The sequence below is a fragment of the Conger conger genome, chromosome 3, assembly GCF_963514075.1.
Source record: "Conger conger chromosome 3, fConCon1.1, whole genome shotgun sequence".
In the NCBI taxonomy this organism is placed as follows: Eukaryota; Metazoa; Chordata; class Actinopteri; order Anguilliformes; family Congridae; genus Conger; species Conger conger.
Window position 1 is genome coordinate 18,908,449 of NC_083762.1, and position 14,642 is coordinate 18,923,090.

Here is a 14,642-nt window from a genome sequence, read left to right on the forward strand (position 1 = left end):
GACATCTGAAAGCACTCACGCAGAGTCATGGATTGGGTGAGTGACAAACACGCAGGTGTTCATACATAAATACGAATTTTGAACCGCTCACATTAGCTTACTAGCCTACTCTGAAATGGCAAGCATTAGCTCACATTTTAATTGCCCTGCACACTTGATTGCGCACAAAGTCTCCGAAAATAGACACTCACCATGCACTTTATTAGGAACATTTTTACTTTATTACACCTACTTATTCGTGCTATTATAAGCCACTGGCTGCAGTGCAATGCATACAATCATGTAGATACGGGTCAGGAGCTTCAGTTAATGTTCACATCAACCATCAGAATGGGGAATGACTGGCCGTGGAATGAGTGTTGGTTGCAGACAGAGTGGTTTGAGTACCTCAGAAACTGCGAATCTCCAGGGATTTTCATGCATACTAGTCTCTAGAGTTTGTAAAGAATGGTGCAAAAAACAAATGAATAAATCCAGTGAGCAGCAGTTCTGCAGACAGAAACACCTTGTTAATGAGAGACGTCAGAGGATAATGGCCAAATAACCACATATTACAACAGTGGTATGCAGAAGAGCATCTCTGAACACACAACGCATCATGACTTTAAGTGAATAGGCTATAGCAGTAGAAGTCTAAATAAGTCTGATAAATATCCAATAAAGTGATCGGTGAGTGTAAATGCCTAGTATCTGTATCTTGTGCACTGGCTAATTAGAACATAAACAACATTCAGACAAAAAAAATCAAGTTGCATACTTTTGTTTTATATCATTTGGTGGTTTAATACAATATTGTTCTTTGTCCTACAGGTAGTTTTGCAGAAGTAGCGATGAATAGGTTTTACGCTGGGTACAGCGACTGCGCCCGAGAGGTGAGCCGCTTTCTCAGCACGAGAGACGGGATAAACGATTCGCTGATGGGGTCTTTACTTCGCCGGCTCTCTGATCGCGCCACAGCTTTGACCAGCGGCGCGGCCCTGCCAAACCATCTACCAGAAACTCCCGTCCACCGGTTCTCTTTTGAACGTTTTCCTGGGTTTTCCAGTGCATGTTCTTCAGTGACGGATTCACATTTGCAGTCCGTAGTCAGTGGACAGCATGTAACACTTCCAGTTGCGAATTCGGCTTTTTCTTTTCTGCTAAATCCGTGTCAGGACCCCCCTGTGGTTCCAGGGACCAGCAAGCGGCTGGTACTTGTAAACACTGTTCTGGACAGTAAAGTACATCCTGCGAATTCCTGCACGTCTGAAACAGTCTGGAGACCATGGTGACTCTCAACAACCTGGAAAGTACTTATTATAACAAGCGGAGGGTTGAAATAGCTCAGCGGCACCATACAAAATATTAACTTCTACAAACTCTTAGGTCATTGTTTCCCTTACATAAAGTTTCTATGGTAAATATTAGTTGTATGATTAGAATAAAGGTTGCACGGTATTTTCAATAGTACAGTATTAGGACATTTGTAAGTTGTAAGGTGAAAAAAGGTCAATAAAGATAAATAAGTAACAAATATTACAGGGATGCAAACAAGGTAAAGGTAGAAAGAGCCATTCGTTTCACATTGGAGGAAGGAGACAAACAAATTTGAATGCATTTTTGAGAATGCTATTTTTAAATTGTTTACTTGTCTTATCATGCACTTATAATGAATAAATAACTATTTTCATTTGTTTACTTGTTTGCTCTTCATTGGAAATCATGTGAATCTACTATATGCATGAATACTGAAGCCAGATATTGGACATGTTAATATAGGATAGAAACAGAAATTTTGATCAAGGTTGATAAATATGCACATGAAATATTTAGAAAAGATAAGACTACAAGATAGCTATGTTATAACAGTTTACACCTTTACATTGCTTACTTTTATATTGTGGGAACACACAAAATAAATAAAAAAAGATTTACATTTTTATCTGACATACAAATATCTTTCAAAATAAATACACTTCATAGATTGTCTCACATCATTTGTCCCATTTGCGATCAATTTGTAGCATCATTCAGAAAATTGTGCTGAATTACATCTTGGAAGTGTTAAAAATATTAGTGAAAGAACAGTAGTTACAAATCATTGTTAAACATCAATTAAATCTACAGAGGAAGGAATGTTTTTTTAATACATCAGAAATGGCCAAAATAAATGGCCAATACAAGGCATATTGGCAATGGTCAATATTTCCTTAGCAAATGCAAGTGGAAACAGAACTGCCATCCAAATCTAACAGAAAGTATTATCCTACCGGGTAGATGAATTTCTGCCACATACATTTATCAATTTAACTAACATGAATATGCTTGTTTAATATAAAATATGACAAAATTTTATAAAGAATTTGGAGCTATGTACCAACAGGCTGAACAATGTTCTATGGGAGTGTTACCATTTGCAAGAAGTGGTAACACGCCTCTGGGAGTTCCAAATTCTACACTCCAGCCTACCTGCCTCTTTTTCCTTTGACAAAATATGCCTGCCATGTTCACCCTTTAAGGAAACTTGGCAAGCAATAGTACACCTGGAGCGTGTCATAGCTTGCCTTGTAGTTTAACTCTTTTTAAGGTTAAACAAATTGACCATGATGACAGGAGCTATATTCCCATTTAAGACAAAATATATATTGGCATTCATTCTCTCAGAGACTTGTCCTTATCTTTCAATTTCAAGGTCACTCACATATACAGTACATGTGCATAACCTTTGTTATACATATAAATATGCACAAACACACTTGGGCATTTCAATAAACCTGATTCAATTTGCTCCATTTGGAAAGTCTCACTGTATCTGCCAGGTGAACCTGAAAAATACAAGGATGGTTGTTCAGGACTGACACTGAAGGGTACACTAGATTAAGACAAGCTTGGTATCTGGGGGAAATATAGGCACAACTGCAAAAGCATTTTTTTTTTTTAAAATGTCTTCAAGTAATTATGCTTATGCTATATTTTGTCACTAATACAAAAAAAGGCAAAACCGCAAGAACCCCCATGTTGGTTTTGTGCTAGATCTCCCTAATTACTCTTTCCCTCATTATTTGCAGCAGTACATACAAACCAGTTCTTACTGTGAAATACTGTACAATAATGCAACCAATTCTTACTATATATTACTTTATCAAAACCCAAGACAACCATTTTATTCTAACTAGCTCTTCGCAAACATTGCCATTGGATTGGATGAACTGTGACAAAGGTGAATAAATGAGCCAGGTACACAGACAATATTGGATGAACTAGAAGATAAAAATGAAAAAACACAAGAAGCCAGAAAGAAAAGCTTAGTCACAAAAAACAGGCCAGCACACAAAACAGTCAAAAGAAAAAACACACACACACATACCCAAACAGATTAAGAGACGTAAGCCATACAGAGAAAGGCACAAATAAAATTATTTGTCGGGACAAAGGCTAACCAAAAAGAAAAGGACAGACAATCAGACATGCTCACGCACGTACACAAGCTCTCAGAGCTCAGTGCATGTGACAGGGCTGAGGCCGTGGATCAGGAGGGTGGGGCCCAGCTCGCGCGTTATCGCCTCTAGCTGAGCCAGGTATCGCTGTGATTGGCTGGAGCCTGCAGGGGGCCGTGGCAAGTACAGGAATCGGACTGCTGCCAGGGCACTGTGCTCCATCACCAGGCTATTCACAGCAGCCAGGAAATCTTCAGAGACGCCGGGAGGTGACCTGGCCCATCCACCTAAGTCTCCCTCCCCAACATCGCCGCCCCCTGGGGTGGCAGCCCGCCGCTCCTTGCCCCCCGTGTAGAGTTTCACCACACCGTCCCACGCCACGATCTTAATGGAGGCCCGGATGCGCAGCTTCCCCAGCAGGTCGCGCAAGGTTTCCTCCTTCGCCATCCAGCCCTGGTCGCCAGACTCGGCTTCCACACACAGAAAGATCCGGAGCCTGGCGTTACGCCACCTGTTGGCCATGTTCAGCACGCACGCCATCTGCAGGAGGAAGAGGCTACACACGTCTACATAGCCACTGTTCTCCGGTCGCAGCAGGTTCAGGGGCCACACGTCGATGGTCCTTTCTTCCCCGGTCTGGGATGCGCTGCTCATTTCGCCCTCCAGCTGGAAAAAGTAGCGGCCCAGGCACACATTCTTGCCCATCTTGATGGCATCGGAGATCATGCCAACATACTCATCAGGAGAGAGCCAGCGGGGGGACTCCATGTTACGGACCGGGGGAAAGTGGGCTTGTAAGGACGGCAAGTCCACACCAAAATTGTCCCCCCCACCACTGTCACGCCCACCAACTTCCTCACAGAAGGCTGGGTCCTGCAGGAAGTAGTCTTCAGGGACGCAGTTGTCATAGAAACCTAAGACCAGGGTGTTGGGCTTCATGCCTCCTATGGGACAAGTAAAAGAGCAAGAACATGGATTTTACACAAAGAGGAAAGGGGAAAACTAGACAGTGTGTGGTCTGCACTGTTAGTTAAATCCTCACTCCAGGGGGCTTAGTGTCTTAGCACACCGACAAGAAGACGACGAAGAGAACATTACCATGTCAGTGACTATCGCACAAACTGGAACTGGCATCAAGTAAAGCATAATGAAAAGTAGAACAGCCTCACCTAGGCCAGTGATTCTGAGAAGGTGCTGTGTGCCCTGTCTGACAGAAGATGATAGCGTCAGGTCCACAAAGGCCTTCACTCCCAGTTTGTCCACCAGACTCAGCCAGAAGTTATATTGTGGCTGGATAGGATCTGATGGTAAGGTGTCTGGGAGTGAAAGAGAGACAGAGAAACACTGTCATAGAAGATTACAACCATAAAGCACCGTTTATTACTGTACCATGAAATACAAGAAAACAAATACAAAACAACCTTATGAACTACAAGAAGACATTACAACACTGGAGAATGTGCCTAGATAACAAGCTAGGTGCTCTCATATTTCCCAGCAAACCAAACATCAATAAATGCATTATTGTTATTTGTATGGCTATGATTATTCAGCATTCCAGAAAGGCACACCACTGCCCCTGACCTCCCACTTCATTCCCCTGCTCTCTGCCCCCTGACAGGTCACGCCCTGGCCTCCTTCCTTACCCAGGTCCCCCAGCTGCACATGTCCCAGCACAAACAATCCGCCTTTCTTCAGCTGGTTGACGAAGGTGATGAGCTGGCAGGAGGAGCGGGGGTTGGACACCATCAGCAACACCTGTGGCCTCCAGAACTTCACATGCTCCTTCCGCACATCCAGCATCAGCAGGTACTTTCGCACCTGGGAAGAAGAGAAAAGGAGAGAGGGGGGAAAAGCAGCAACTCAACTTAACTGATCTTTAAATTCAGTACTTAATGCTACAGAAAAAAAGGCATCACAAAGATATTTGAAATAACTTGTCTGTATAACTGGATTACAAGTGCCCAGGTGGTTGACGGGTTCCCAACTGCTAATTGGAGATTGAGTGCAGGTGTTTCTGTAGAGCTAGCCCTGTGTTTGGGTGTGTATAACTGTAAGTTGGTGCATGTACTGTATATGTGTTCTGTACAGCTATCTGTGCACATGTATGTATACCTGGTGGAAAATGAGTGCCTGGCTGATGTAGCCCCAGCTGCTGGTTGGGGCTCTATAGTGGATAAAGAGCAGAAGCAGTAGGAGGAGAGCGATGCTGGCAGAGGAGTAGACCGGGTTGATCACGAACATCATTACAACACAGCCCATGATGCCCAGCAGGCAGGAGTGCCACGAGAAGAACTGGAAAGTAGGCCTGGAAAAGGAGATGGGCGAGAGGAATGGCAGGGAAGAGAAAGACAGAGGGAAAGTAAGAGAAGAGAAGCGCCTTCTCATCATACAGCAGGGCTTACACTCATGAAGCATAGTCGAGAACAAAAAGGAGAGATGCCAAGCAGAAATGTCAAGTGACAATGGGAAACTGAACCTAAGAAAAGGTTATAGGTGGAAATTTTTGCATCAGACAAGAATACAGACATAATGGCCGACAAGCAGGGCAACCATAGTCAAATGTCACCCGCCCCAAATTCAGGAAGAGGCAAGGCAGACAAAACGGGAACATACGATGAAATAAGTACCTGAAGTTTGGAGCAGAAGCCCACTCAAGGGCTAGGCAGGCCAGATCAACTGCAGCATAGGCCAGAAGATAGAACACAGTGACCAGACTGGTGATGGAGTTGAGCTGCCCAGCAAACACCACACACTGCAAAAAGAAGAAACCAGAACTAACCACTGTGCAGCCACCTCTGTATTCCTGCGTGTGTCTATATAACACCAAGCAGTAAGAAAAGTAGTTAATTCCATTTTTCAATTTGTCGATAAATAAGGAGACCGTTTGTGCTTAGACATATTTGACGAATTCAAATTCATCTCTGTACAATTACACTGGGACAAACTGAGCAACAAAAATAGACCAAAACAATTTATCTCATTCATTTGTCAAGTCATTCTTTGTGGGGAATGGAAAAAATATTTTCTTCATTCTTCTTGTCAGCACTGAGGAATCCAGCATTACTGGGTTTCTGCTACAGATAATACAAAAAACTCTTGTCTATAAGGTGGGCATAAAATCTGATTAATTTAGAAATAAACAGAGTTTATTAGATGGTTAATCACTTTTAATATATTATATTAGGACCAATGTGTAAAATGTATAAAACACAGAGACAGAAATTCCCACACAAACACACTCAACAGTTGAACTCTTCTCCCCGCTCTGGGCACCTGCCCGGAGCGCTAGCCCAACTTTCCTGTGCACCCCCTCCTGGCCCGGAGCTCCAGCCCAAGAACAGCCGTACAACTCCCTCCTGCCACTGCTGATTCAGCTGTAGCACCAAGGCTGTCCCCTTGCCTGACAGTGCCACCCATTGGTGTTCCTGCCATCCCTCAACCTCATCTGTGCTTCAAGTTATTGGACATTTATGTACTTTTATTTAATCTGGTTTTCTGTTTAAAACCATTGTCTCTACAAACCGGTGTCAACCAGCGGCAGATGGGTTCCCCTACTTAGTCAGGTTCTGCTCAAGGTTTCTTCCTGTTTCCAGGGAGTTTTTCCTTCCCACTGTTGCCCTAGGCGTACTCTTGGAGCCCGGTTTCTAATTCTGTAAAGCTGCTTTGCGACAAAGGCCCTTTGTAAAAAGTGCTATACAAATAAGATTGAATTTAATTGAATGAACTTGTAACTGCTGTGAATGACCGCAATTCCTGATAACCCGGGTACATCAAACTCCAGTCCAGGAAATTTGCACTGCACTGCAGGTTATTGTGAGTTTACCAGTAGCCATTCTACAGGTCAGAGCAAGATCTTGTGAACTCACAAATCACAAACACAAATGAAGCAGTGAAGAGCTGACACACACCGTCAAACAGTACACACCGTCTTCAACCTGTGGACTTGGATAAGTGGAGTTTGAGAACCCTAATGTAATTATTCAGTGAACAGAGTGGTCATGTGAAAAAGGTACTATTGCAACAGATTACCTTCAGGCATGTAATGATCCTGAAGTAACAGCAAATTAAAATCCTGCGTTGTCTGACTGAAGTGGCATTCTAGGCTACTGAGCCATGAGCTTGAAGAATTTAAGAGGTGTTTCAATATAAGCAAATGGCAAAATCTGCACTGATCTGCGGACTTATTAAAAAAATGCAAATATTGCCATCCCAATGAGCAGCAAACCACAACCCTCCCAACTTCATCACCCAGCTCACCTGCACTAGAGCCCAGGTGTACAGCACAGACACCCATGGGTTTCCTGAACTGGATGTGATGGTGGCTGGAGCAAGAGGCAGCCCTACCAGAATACAAAAATAAGTCAAAGAACATCAGCAGAAAGATTATGATGTTTTTATGCTCTCGCTCTCCCTGTTCCGGTGCTAGTCATTTTCCCTCACCGAAGAGCTGGTCCAGGGAGAGGGCGTGCAGGATTCGAGATGCCCCAATCAGGGAGCTCATAGCAGCTGACAGGGAGGTGCAGTACACACCAATGATGACAAAGGGTGGCCACACATTAATACGCCGGAAGAACCCATAGTCTTGGATCAACAAAACCCTATCAAGAGAGAAAGATGGATACTGCTTGCATTTGATAATAAGATTTTAAAAAACAACAGGCAAACATGGAAGTCCAAACAGTTATTTCAATAGTTTGCTTGTTGCAAACCACTGGTCTTATATCTTCAACTTTATATTAAAATTCTTCCACAATTGAAATCAGTCACAAAATTTCAGTTATGCTATTTCCGACAGTGACATTTGCCATATTTTGAAATATACTGGTTTAGCAATTTGAACTTCCTGCATCCAGAAGCTATGTAAATATGTAAGCAAACCTTTCACATGTGGAGCTCACAAGGAGGAAGAGGAATAGGTAGACAAAAAATGTATAAACCACAGCCATTATGGTTCCCTTGGGAATTGAAACACTGGGATTCTTCAGTTCTCCTACAGAGAGAGTGGAAGGGAGCAAAGATGAGCAGGAAATACTGCCACACTTCTAATAATTGTCATAACACAGTAAAAACAATGCTCATAGAAACTCAATAGATATTATGCACCCACAGAAATGATAATAACAGCAAGATCCTCACCAGACATGTTGGCCCCAGCCATGATCCCAGTGCAACCGTTGAACATGACAGCAAACACAGTAGCGAATGTCATAACAGTGTTGGTACTGTAATCCAGGGAGTATCCCGCTGTGGAGAATGGATGAGGGGTGGGTGTTGTATAGACAGAGAAAACCTTTATTTCAGTAATGTGTTAGCTCCCAAGCAACACCACCTATTAATAAACATACTCCCAATTTCCTGGTAGGTTCTCTCCATTGTCTGCCTCTCACCCTAACCTCCCATCTTCTCCTTAATCATCACCTCATCGATTATAATTCCTCCATTTTCCGTTTGCCTCTGCCACATGCAGTTCTCATCCTCCTCCTCCACTGTGTTCTTCCCTCTAAATACACACAGGAATCCTGCTCCTGTCACTCACAGCCCAGGTTGTTCCTCAGAGTGGTGCGGTTGAAGCCCGTATAGCTGGTGTTGTAGACACAGGTGCTGTTGGCGATGTCACCCTGGTGGCTGATGGTGAAGTCACGGGGCCCCAGGGCAAGGGGGCTGATGTAGATTGATAGTAGGGAGACTGTCACCACCAACAAGATGAGAAAGGAGGCCCGGGAGTATATTTGGGCCCCCACCAGGCAGACCAGCAAACAGACCAGCAGCACGACAGAAGAATACAGGACTCCATACCAGTACCCCTGGGGCAACACCCGCACCCCCTCGGACACAGATGAGGCTGGGAATGCATGGAGATGTGACAGGATACAGGAATTGAGAACAACAGGATTAGAACAACAGATTTAGAAAAAAGAAAATGTAGGACAAAAACAGCAACAGAATTTACTGAAAGAACTACATTAATGTTTGCCAGTGTATGAGGGAGCTAGTATGGCATATAGTACAGCAGCATGGTAAATTATCAAACAAGTATTTTTTCAATCCCATAATAAATGTATTCACCCTAGCTCCCCACAATATATAGTTGTGCAAAGCAAAACTTTTTGCAGAAATTTGAAAAATGCTTGGTTATGAAAATGTTGCTGCAATCAGACCTGGGTCTTGTCCAAAAATGTCAAGTATGGCTTCGACCAGACCCAAAATGTACACCCCACAAGCGCACACATTGGCCAAATAGAACATGAGTCCTATGCTGCCTCCAAACTCTGGCCCCAAAGATCGGCTTATCATGACTGGAATTTCATGAAGTCAAGGGTCATCATATCTTTAGTTCACACATTCTATTGGAACCTCATTGAGGGCAGGTTCCCAAGGACTTTAGTAACTTCGTAATTTACGCAAGTAAGAAATGTCATTGAGTCATATAATATTTTAAGATTAATTTTCAAGAAATTCAAGCATGTATTCATCAGTCTATGAACACAATTAGTTGCACCTAAGTATGGCATAAATTCAGTAATCTTGTTTATGTGGGCAACTCAGTGTGTATCATCCAAGCACTGTATACCAACACAGGAACTGCAAATGAGCAAGTGTCTGTCCCATTATTTTTGTGAACTAAGACACAAGAGCAGCAATTTTATGTATAGCTATGTAATGTACCAGTTAAAATTATTTTGAAAATGAAATGCATATTTTTGTAATAATGCCTAATGGTTTATTATAAATATTCTCATGTATCAGCATTGTGAAACAGCTGTTAGCTGAGAGCTTACTCGTGGAAGATGCTTTCTGGGTGACACAAAGACTGCCTGAGAAACAACATGCTTTAGACATGTCCTTGAGGGAAGTTGAGTGGCTTTTTGCACTCCCTGTATGACCCAGCAGAAATGGTGAGTCATTATCTTGGTAGTCAGCAAAACAAAGGATTCAAAAGGATACAGTAAGCTCCGCCCCCCTGGACAGCTCCATTGGTGGAAATGGCGCAGATGGAGAGAACTGTCAGGGAAATGATGACATAGGCCACACCCAACATGATGAGGGACTGGAACAGTCCCGCGTGACCTACCACAAATCCTGCAGAGATGCCATCATCATCATTTTCTCATTTAGTATTACAGCCGTATCACACACTTTAACATCATAGCTATCATTAGCATTGTACGTTATGTACAGTACAAAATCAAGGGTTTTCAAATTCAGTCCTATGGGACCCCTGGGCACGCCGTGGTTTTTTCAATTTCACAATTTTCACTCATGGATTGTAATGAGCTATTTATCGATCTTTGATAGACACACAAAATGTCCATGGACGGATGGCTCATTAAAAAAATATTAATTCCATGATAAATAATTATTAACATCCCAGGACTTGTAATCTACAATGTTCGTTATGTGTAATGTGTCATATGGCATGTGACATCTTTAGAAATTTTACATGTTGTTAAATTAGTACATTATGGACTGACAAGGAGTGTAATTAGTTGGGTCCAAATTGCCGAATGTGTGGACACCTTGTTACACCTTGTTACCTAAACGCCTTATTGACTACAAAGTTTATAAAGACAATTCTACAAGTAGAATCAATGTGGTGTTAATAATCTTAAATGGAAAAATTGTGGGAGAACCTTAACACAAAGTTTGAAAGCCCCAGCACTAACAGGGTAAACCATGGTTATCATACATACCATCACCAAACTACAACCATAACTACAGTACAAACTACAAAGTGTAACTCACAACACTTTATTTAGTATTTCAAAGATAAAGCCTGGCGTTTGATTGCTTGTTGTTATGAGACTAAGTATTTTCCTTCCATGCATGCTGCATTCACACTCACCTGTCCTGAGGAAGAGCACAATGCTGAACATCGAGAGCACAGTGGGCACAATCACGCCAAAGAACGTGTTGAGGCTACGGGGTGAGGAAGTGGGGTTGCCAGGACTGACAGTGCCCACGTCTTGTTGCCCTGATGCAGACCCTGACCCAGAGGGGTCTCCCACCACACTGAACAGCCCATAAGTGAGGAGGGGGGAGTGCTCATTTGACATTCCTGCAAGACAGGCACCAATACAGAGGACATGTTTGCAATTGAAGCTTTTATTTGTATTTTATGAGGATTGTTAAGTAAATTAAATCAATTGATCAATCAATCATCTTTCCCATATTGTTGGTAAAAGAAAAATATATGGTAATCTGGATGAATCGACATCGGGGAAGGCTTCTGACACAGAGACCCCCCCACAAATTAGTCTTTTCATAAACAATTGGCGGAAAGCAATTAAAGTCCTTATTGTGTAAAACCAGTCAGTCAGATTTCAGCAAAAGACACCACCTAAATTAGCCTATACAATAATTAGAAAGCAAAGTGGTGGGTAGCTATATGAATTATTTACTATTTGTCGCTTATTCATCATTTTCATTACTCTATGAATTATACATCATAGGCTGTCAACATTATCACATACAGTCCCCTCCAAAAGTATTGGAACAGCAAGGCAAATTCCTTTGCTTTTGTAATACACTGAATACATTTGGGGCTGAGATAAAAAGATGAACATGAGACAACAGTTCAGAATTTTATCTTTTATTACAATCTTTTATTTCCTGGTATTTACACCTAGATGTGTTAAACTACTTAGAACATAGCACCTTTGGTATCAGTACATCCGATTTTTAGGTGAGCAAATGTATTGGAACAGATAGTATTGAGGTAAATGAAAGTAAATAACGCTTAATATTTGGTAGCATATCCCTTGCTTGAAATAACTGCAAGCAATAACTGCGTTGGCCGTGACGTCACTTTGGTACAAGTTAATCTTGGTCTCATCAGTCAATAAAATTTTGTTCCAGAACTTTTGTTGCTCATCTCTGTACTTCTTTACAAACTGTGATCTCGCCTTCTGATTCTTACTACTGATGAGTGATTTGCACCTTGTGTTATAGCCTCTATATTGCTGCTCTCTAAGTCTTCTTTGAACGGTTGATGAGATACCTTCGCCCCTGTTCTGTGGAGATTGTTTGTGATATCACTGACTGACGTTTTGGGGTTTTTCTTCAGCGCTCTCACAATGTTTCTGTCATCAACTGCGGTTGTTTTCCTTGGTCGAGCTGTTTGATGTCTGCTGCTCAGTACGCCAGCGGTTTCTTTCTTTTTCAGGACATTACAAGTTGTAGTACAAGCTATGCCCAATGCTTGTGCAATGGCTCTGATCAATTTATTATCTTTTCTAAGCTTCAAAATGGCTTGCTTTTCTCCAATGTTCTTCCATGCTTTTCTTTGTTCATGTTGGTTTATATTTTATAACACAAATGCAGTCTTCACAGGCAAAACCAAAGGCTAAAACCAAGAATAGATATTCAGAACAATGTATTGTTTAACCAATCAATCTAACAGGACATATCTGAGCAACAAGAAACACCTGTCAGTCACATGCTCTAGTACTTTTGCTCACCTAAAAATTGGGTGGTCTGATACAAACTGTGATATGTTCTAAGTTCTTTAACACATCTAGGTAAAAATACCTGGAAATAAAAGCTGAAATTCGGATTTGTCAGCTCATGTACATCTTTTGACCTCAAACTCAATTGTCTTCAGTGTATAGCAAAAACAAAGGAATTGACCTTGCTGTTCCAATACATTTGGTGGGGACTGTATATAGGCCTACCGAAAGATTATATCTATGTTTTGATTTGAAAAGGTAGCTTATGAGCTAATATTTGTTGTAATTGCGGAAGTGAAACTGCTGAAAACACAGATAACACGGGAGTTCTTCCAAGGTTCATCGGAGAGATGATGCGATTCACAGCAAAAGTCAGCTCTTATAACATTCCTAATTATAGGCCTATTAATAGCACACAATACACAGGCGAAGCTATTTGTAGCCCAGCAACGAATATTTATCGTTTTACTTTAAAAAGGCACTATGATTTCTGCCTCCATCATATTCTTCGCTGCACCTGTTTGTTTACATTTTAAATGCAAAGTGAAATTAATCGAGAAACACCAGTTAGTCTATAAGTCGTCCTTACTGAGGCTCGTACGCGTGAACGCGATTAGCTGCAGTATTTAGAACTTACCTGCCAGATTTGGAATGTTGAGAGCGAAGATCTTTTCGAATTCTAGCTAGCCTGTTAGCAGGTTAGCTACTTCCGTCGGTAGGCTAAATGGCTCGCCCAAGGACTAAAGAGCCAACTCCTCTTTATTTTAGAAATATAATTAACCTGGGTTGATAGTGTAAACTATGTCTGGATGACTAACACCGCCACAAGCGTTTCGGGAGATAGGGACGACTTGGCATCATAAATGACAAAACATCATCTGCCAGTTATTTTCGCGTTTATCTAGTAGCAAAACCCGAGAAGCAACTTGTTCCCTTTGCGTCCGCTTATTGGCTTGCTAAAATGTTTCCGATTTAGTCTGAAAACGGTTATATTTTTCAGCCATTTTGTAGGAAGGAATTTATGGCAATTTAAAAACGCAGTTTTCTTTGTATCCACGGTGTCAGATCCACTCTTTCAGTTTGACAAGTCATGGGACAGTCGTTCATTGTGACGATGTAGCAAAAGGGGGAGAACGAAGGGAGGGGATGAGGGGGTAGATCGAACTGACAATGCATGGCGAGTTGAAAATACGGGACTGGAAGGCGTTAGGCTATTTAAGGTCATACGGCTGTGTCAACAAAGATGTAGACTACACCTAAAACAGACACGTTTTAGCTAACTAATCTAAGTTTTTTCGAAGGCATTCCGTAGTTAACGGAATCGAAGTCTACAAATTCTCAAGAATGATGACAGCCAGGTCAGTTTTGAAATCTCTTGCTGCCCGTGAATCTTTTTTTGTCATCCTCGCAAACTCTTTCTAGAATTATCACAATACTGTAGTATATAAATTAGTAGCCATTTTATTAATATATGTTGCACAGCACTTACGTTTCAATGAGTGTCTGCAAAGTAAGCAATTTGATGTAGTTTATTTATGACCCATTATCATTTATTCCCATTCTTCCTCTGACCCTTTACATTTCCTTACGAATAAACTGGATGTGCTACTATTATTCCATTTAAATTCCTTGTGTCACATGAAACCAGAGGGCATTAGTTATGATTGTAATTAGTTATGATTGTAAGCAATATTTCTATATATTTCAATATTCTTCTTTTTTTGGTGATGTCACACAGTCCAGCAACTGTAACTGAGCTAGGTGTAAACAATAGCTT

General features: G+C 41.7%; 1 protein-coding gene across 1 annotated transcript; it reads right to left on the bottom strand.

The window, feature by feature from the left end:
- Nucleotides 1-744: 744 nt before the first annotated feature.
- On the bottom strand, nucleotides 745-13,975 carry LOC133125215 (solute carrier family 12 member 9-like). The gene is made up of 14 exons (XM_061236971.1): nucleotides 13,503-13,975; nucleotides 11,263-11,475; nucleotides 10,365-10,499; nucleotides 9,578-9,715; nucleotides 8,956-9,261; nucleotides 8,556-8,663; nucleotides 8,298-8,409; nucleotides 7,860-8,017; nucleotides 7,677-7,759; nucleotides 6,047-6,171; nucleotides 5,532-5,724; nucleotides 5,063-5,237; nucleotides 4,586-4,732; nucleotides 745-4,360 (listed from the first exon to the last, which is right to left on the bottom strand). The coding sequence occupies exons 2-14, from the start codon at nucleotides 11,471-11,473 to the stop codon at nucleotides 3,471-3,473; spliced, it is 2,781 nt and encodes a 926-aa protein (XP_061092955.1). The 5' UTR covers nucleotides 11,474-11,475; nucleotides 13,503-13,975; the 3' UTR covers nucleotides 745-3,470.
- Between the last annotated feature and the right edge of the window lie 667 nt (nucleotides 13,976-14,642).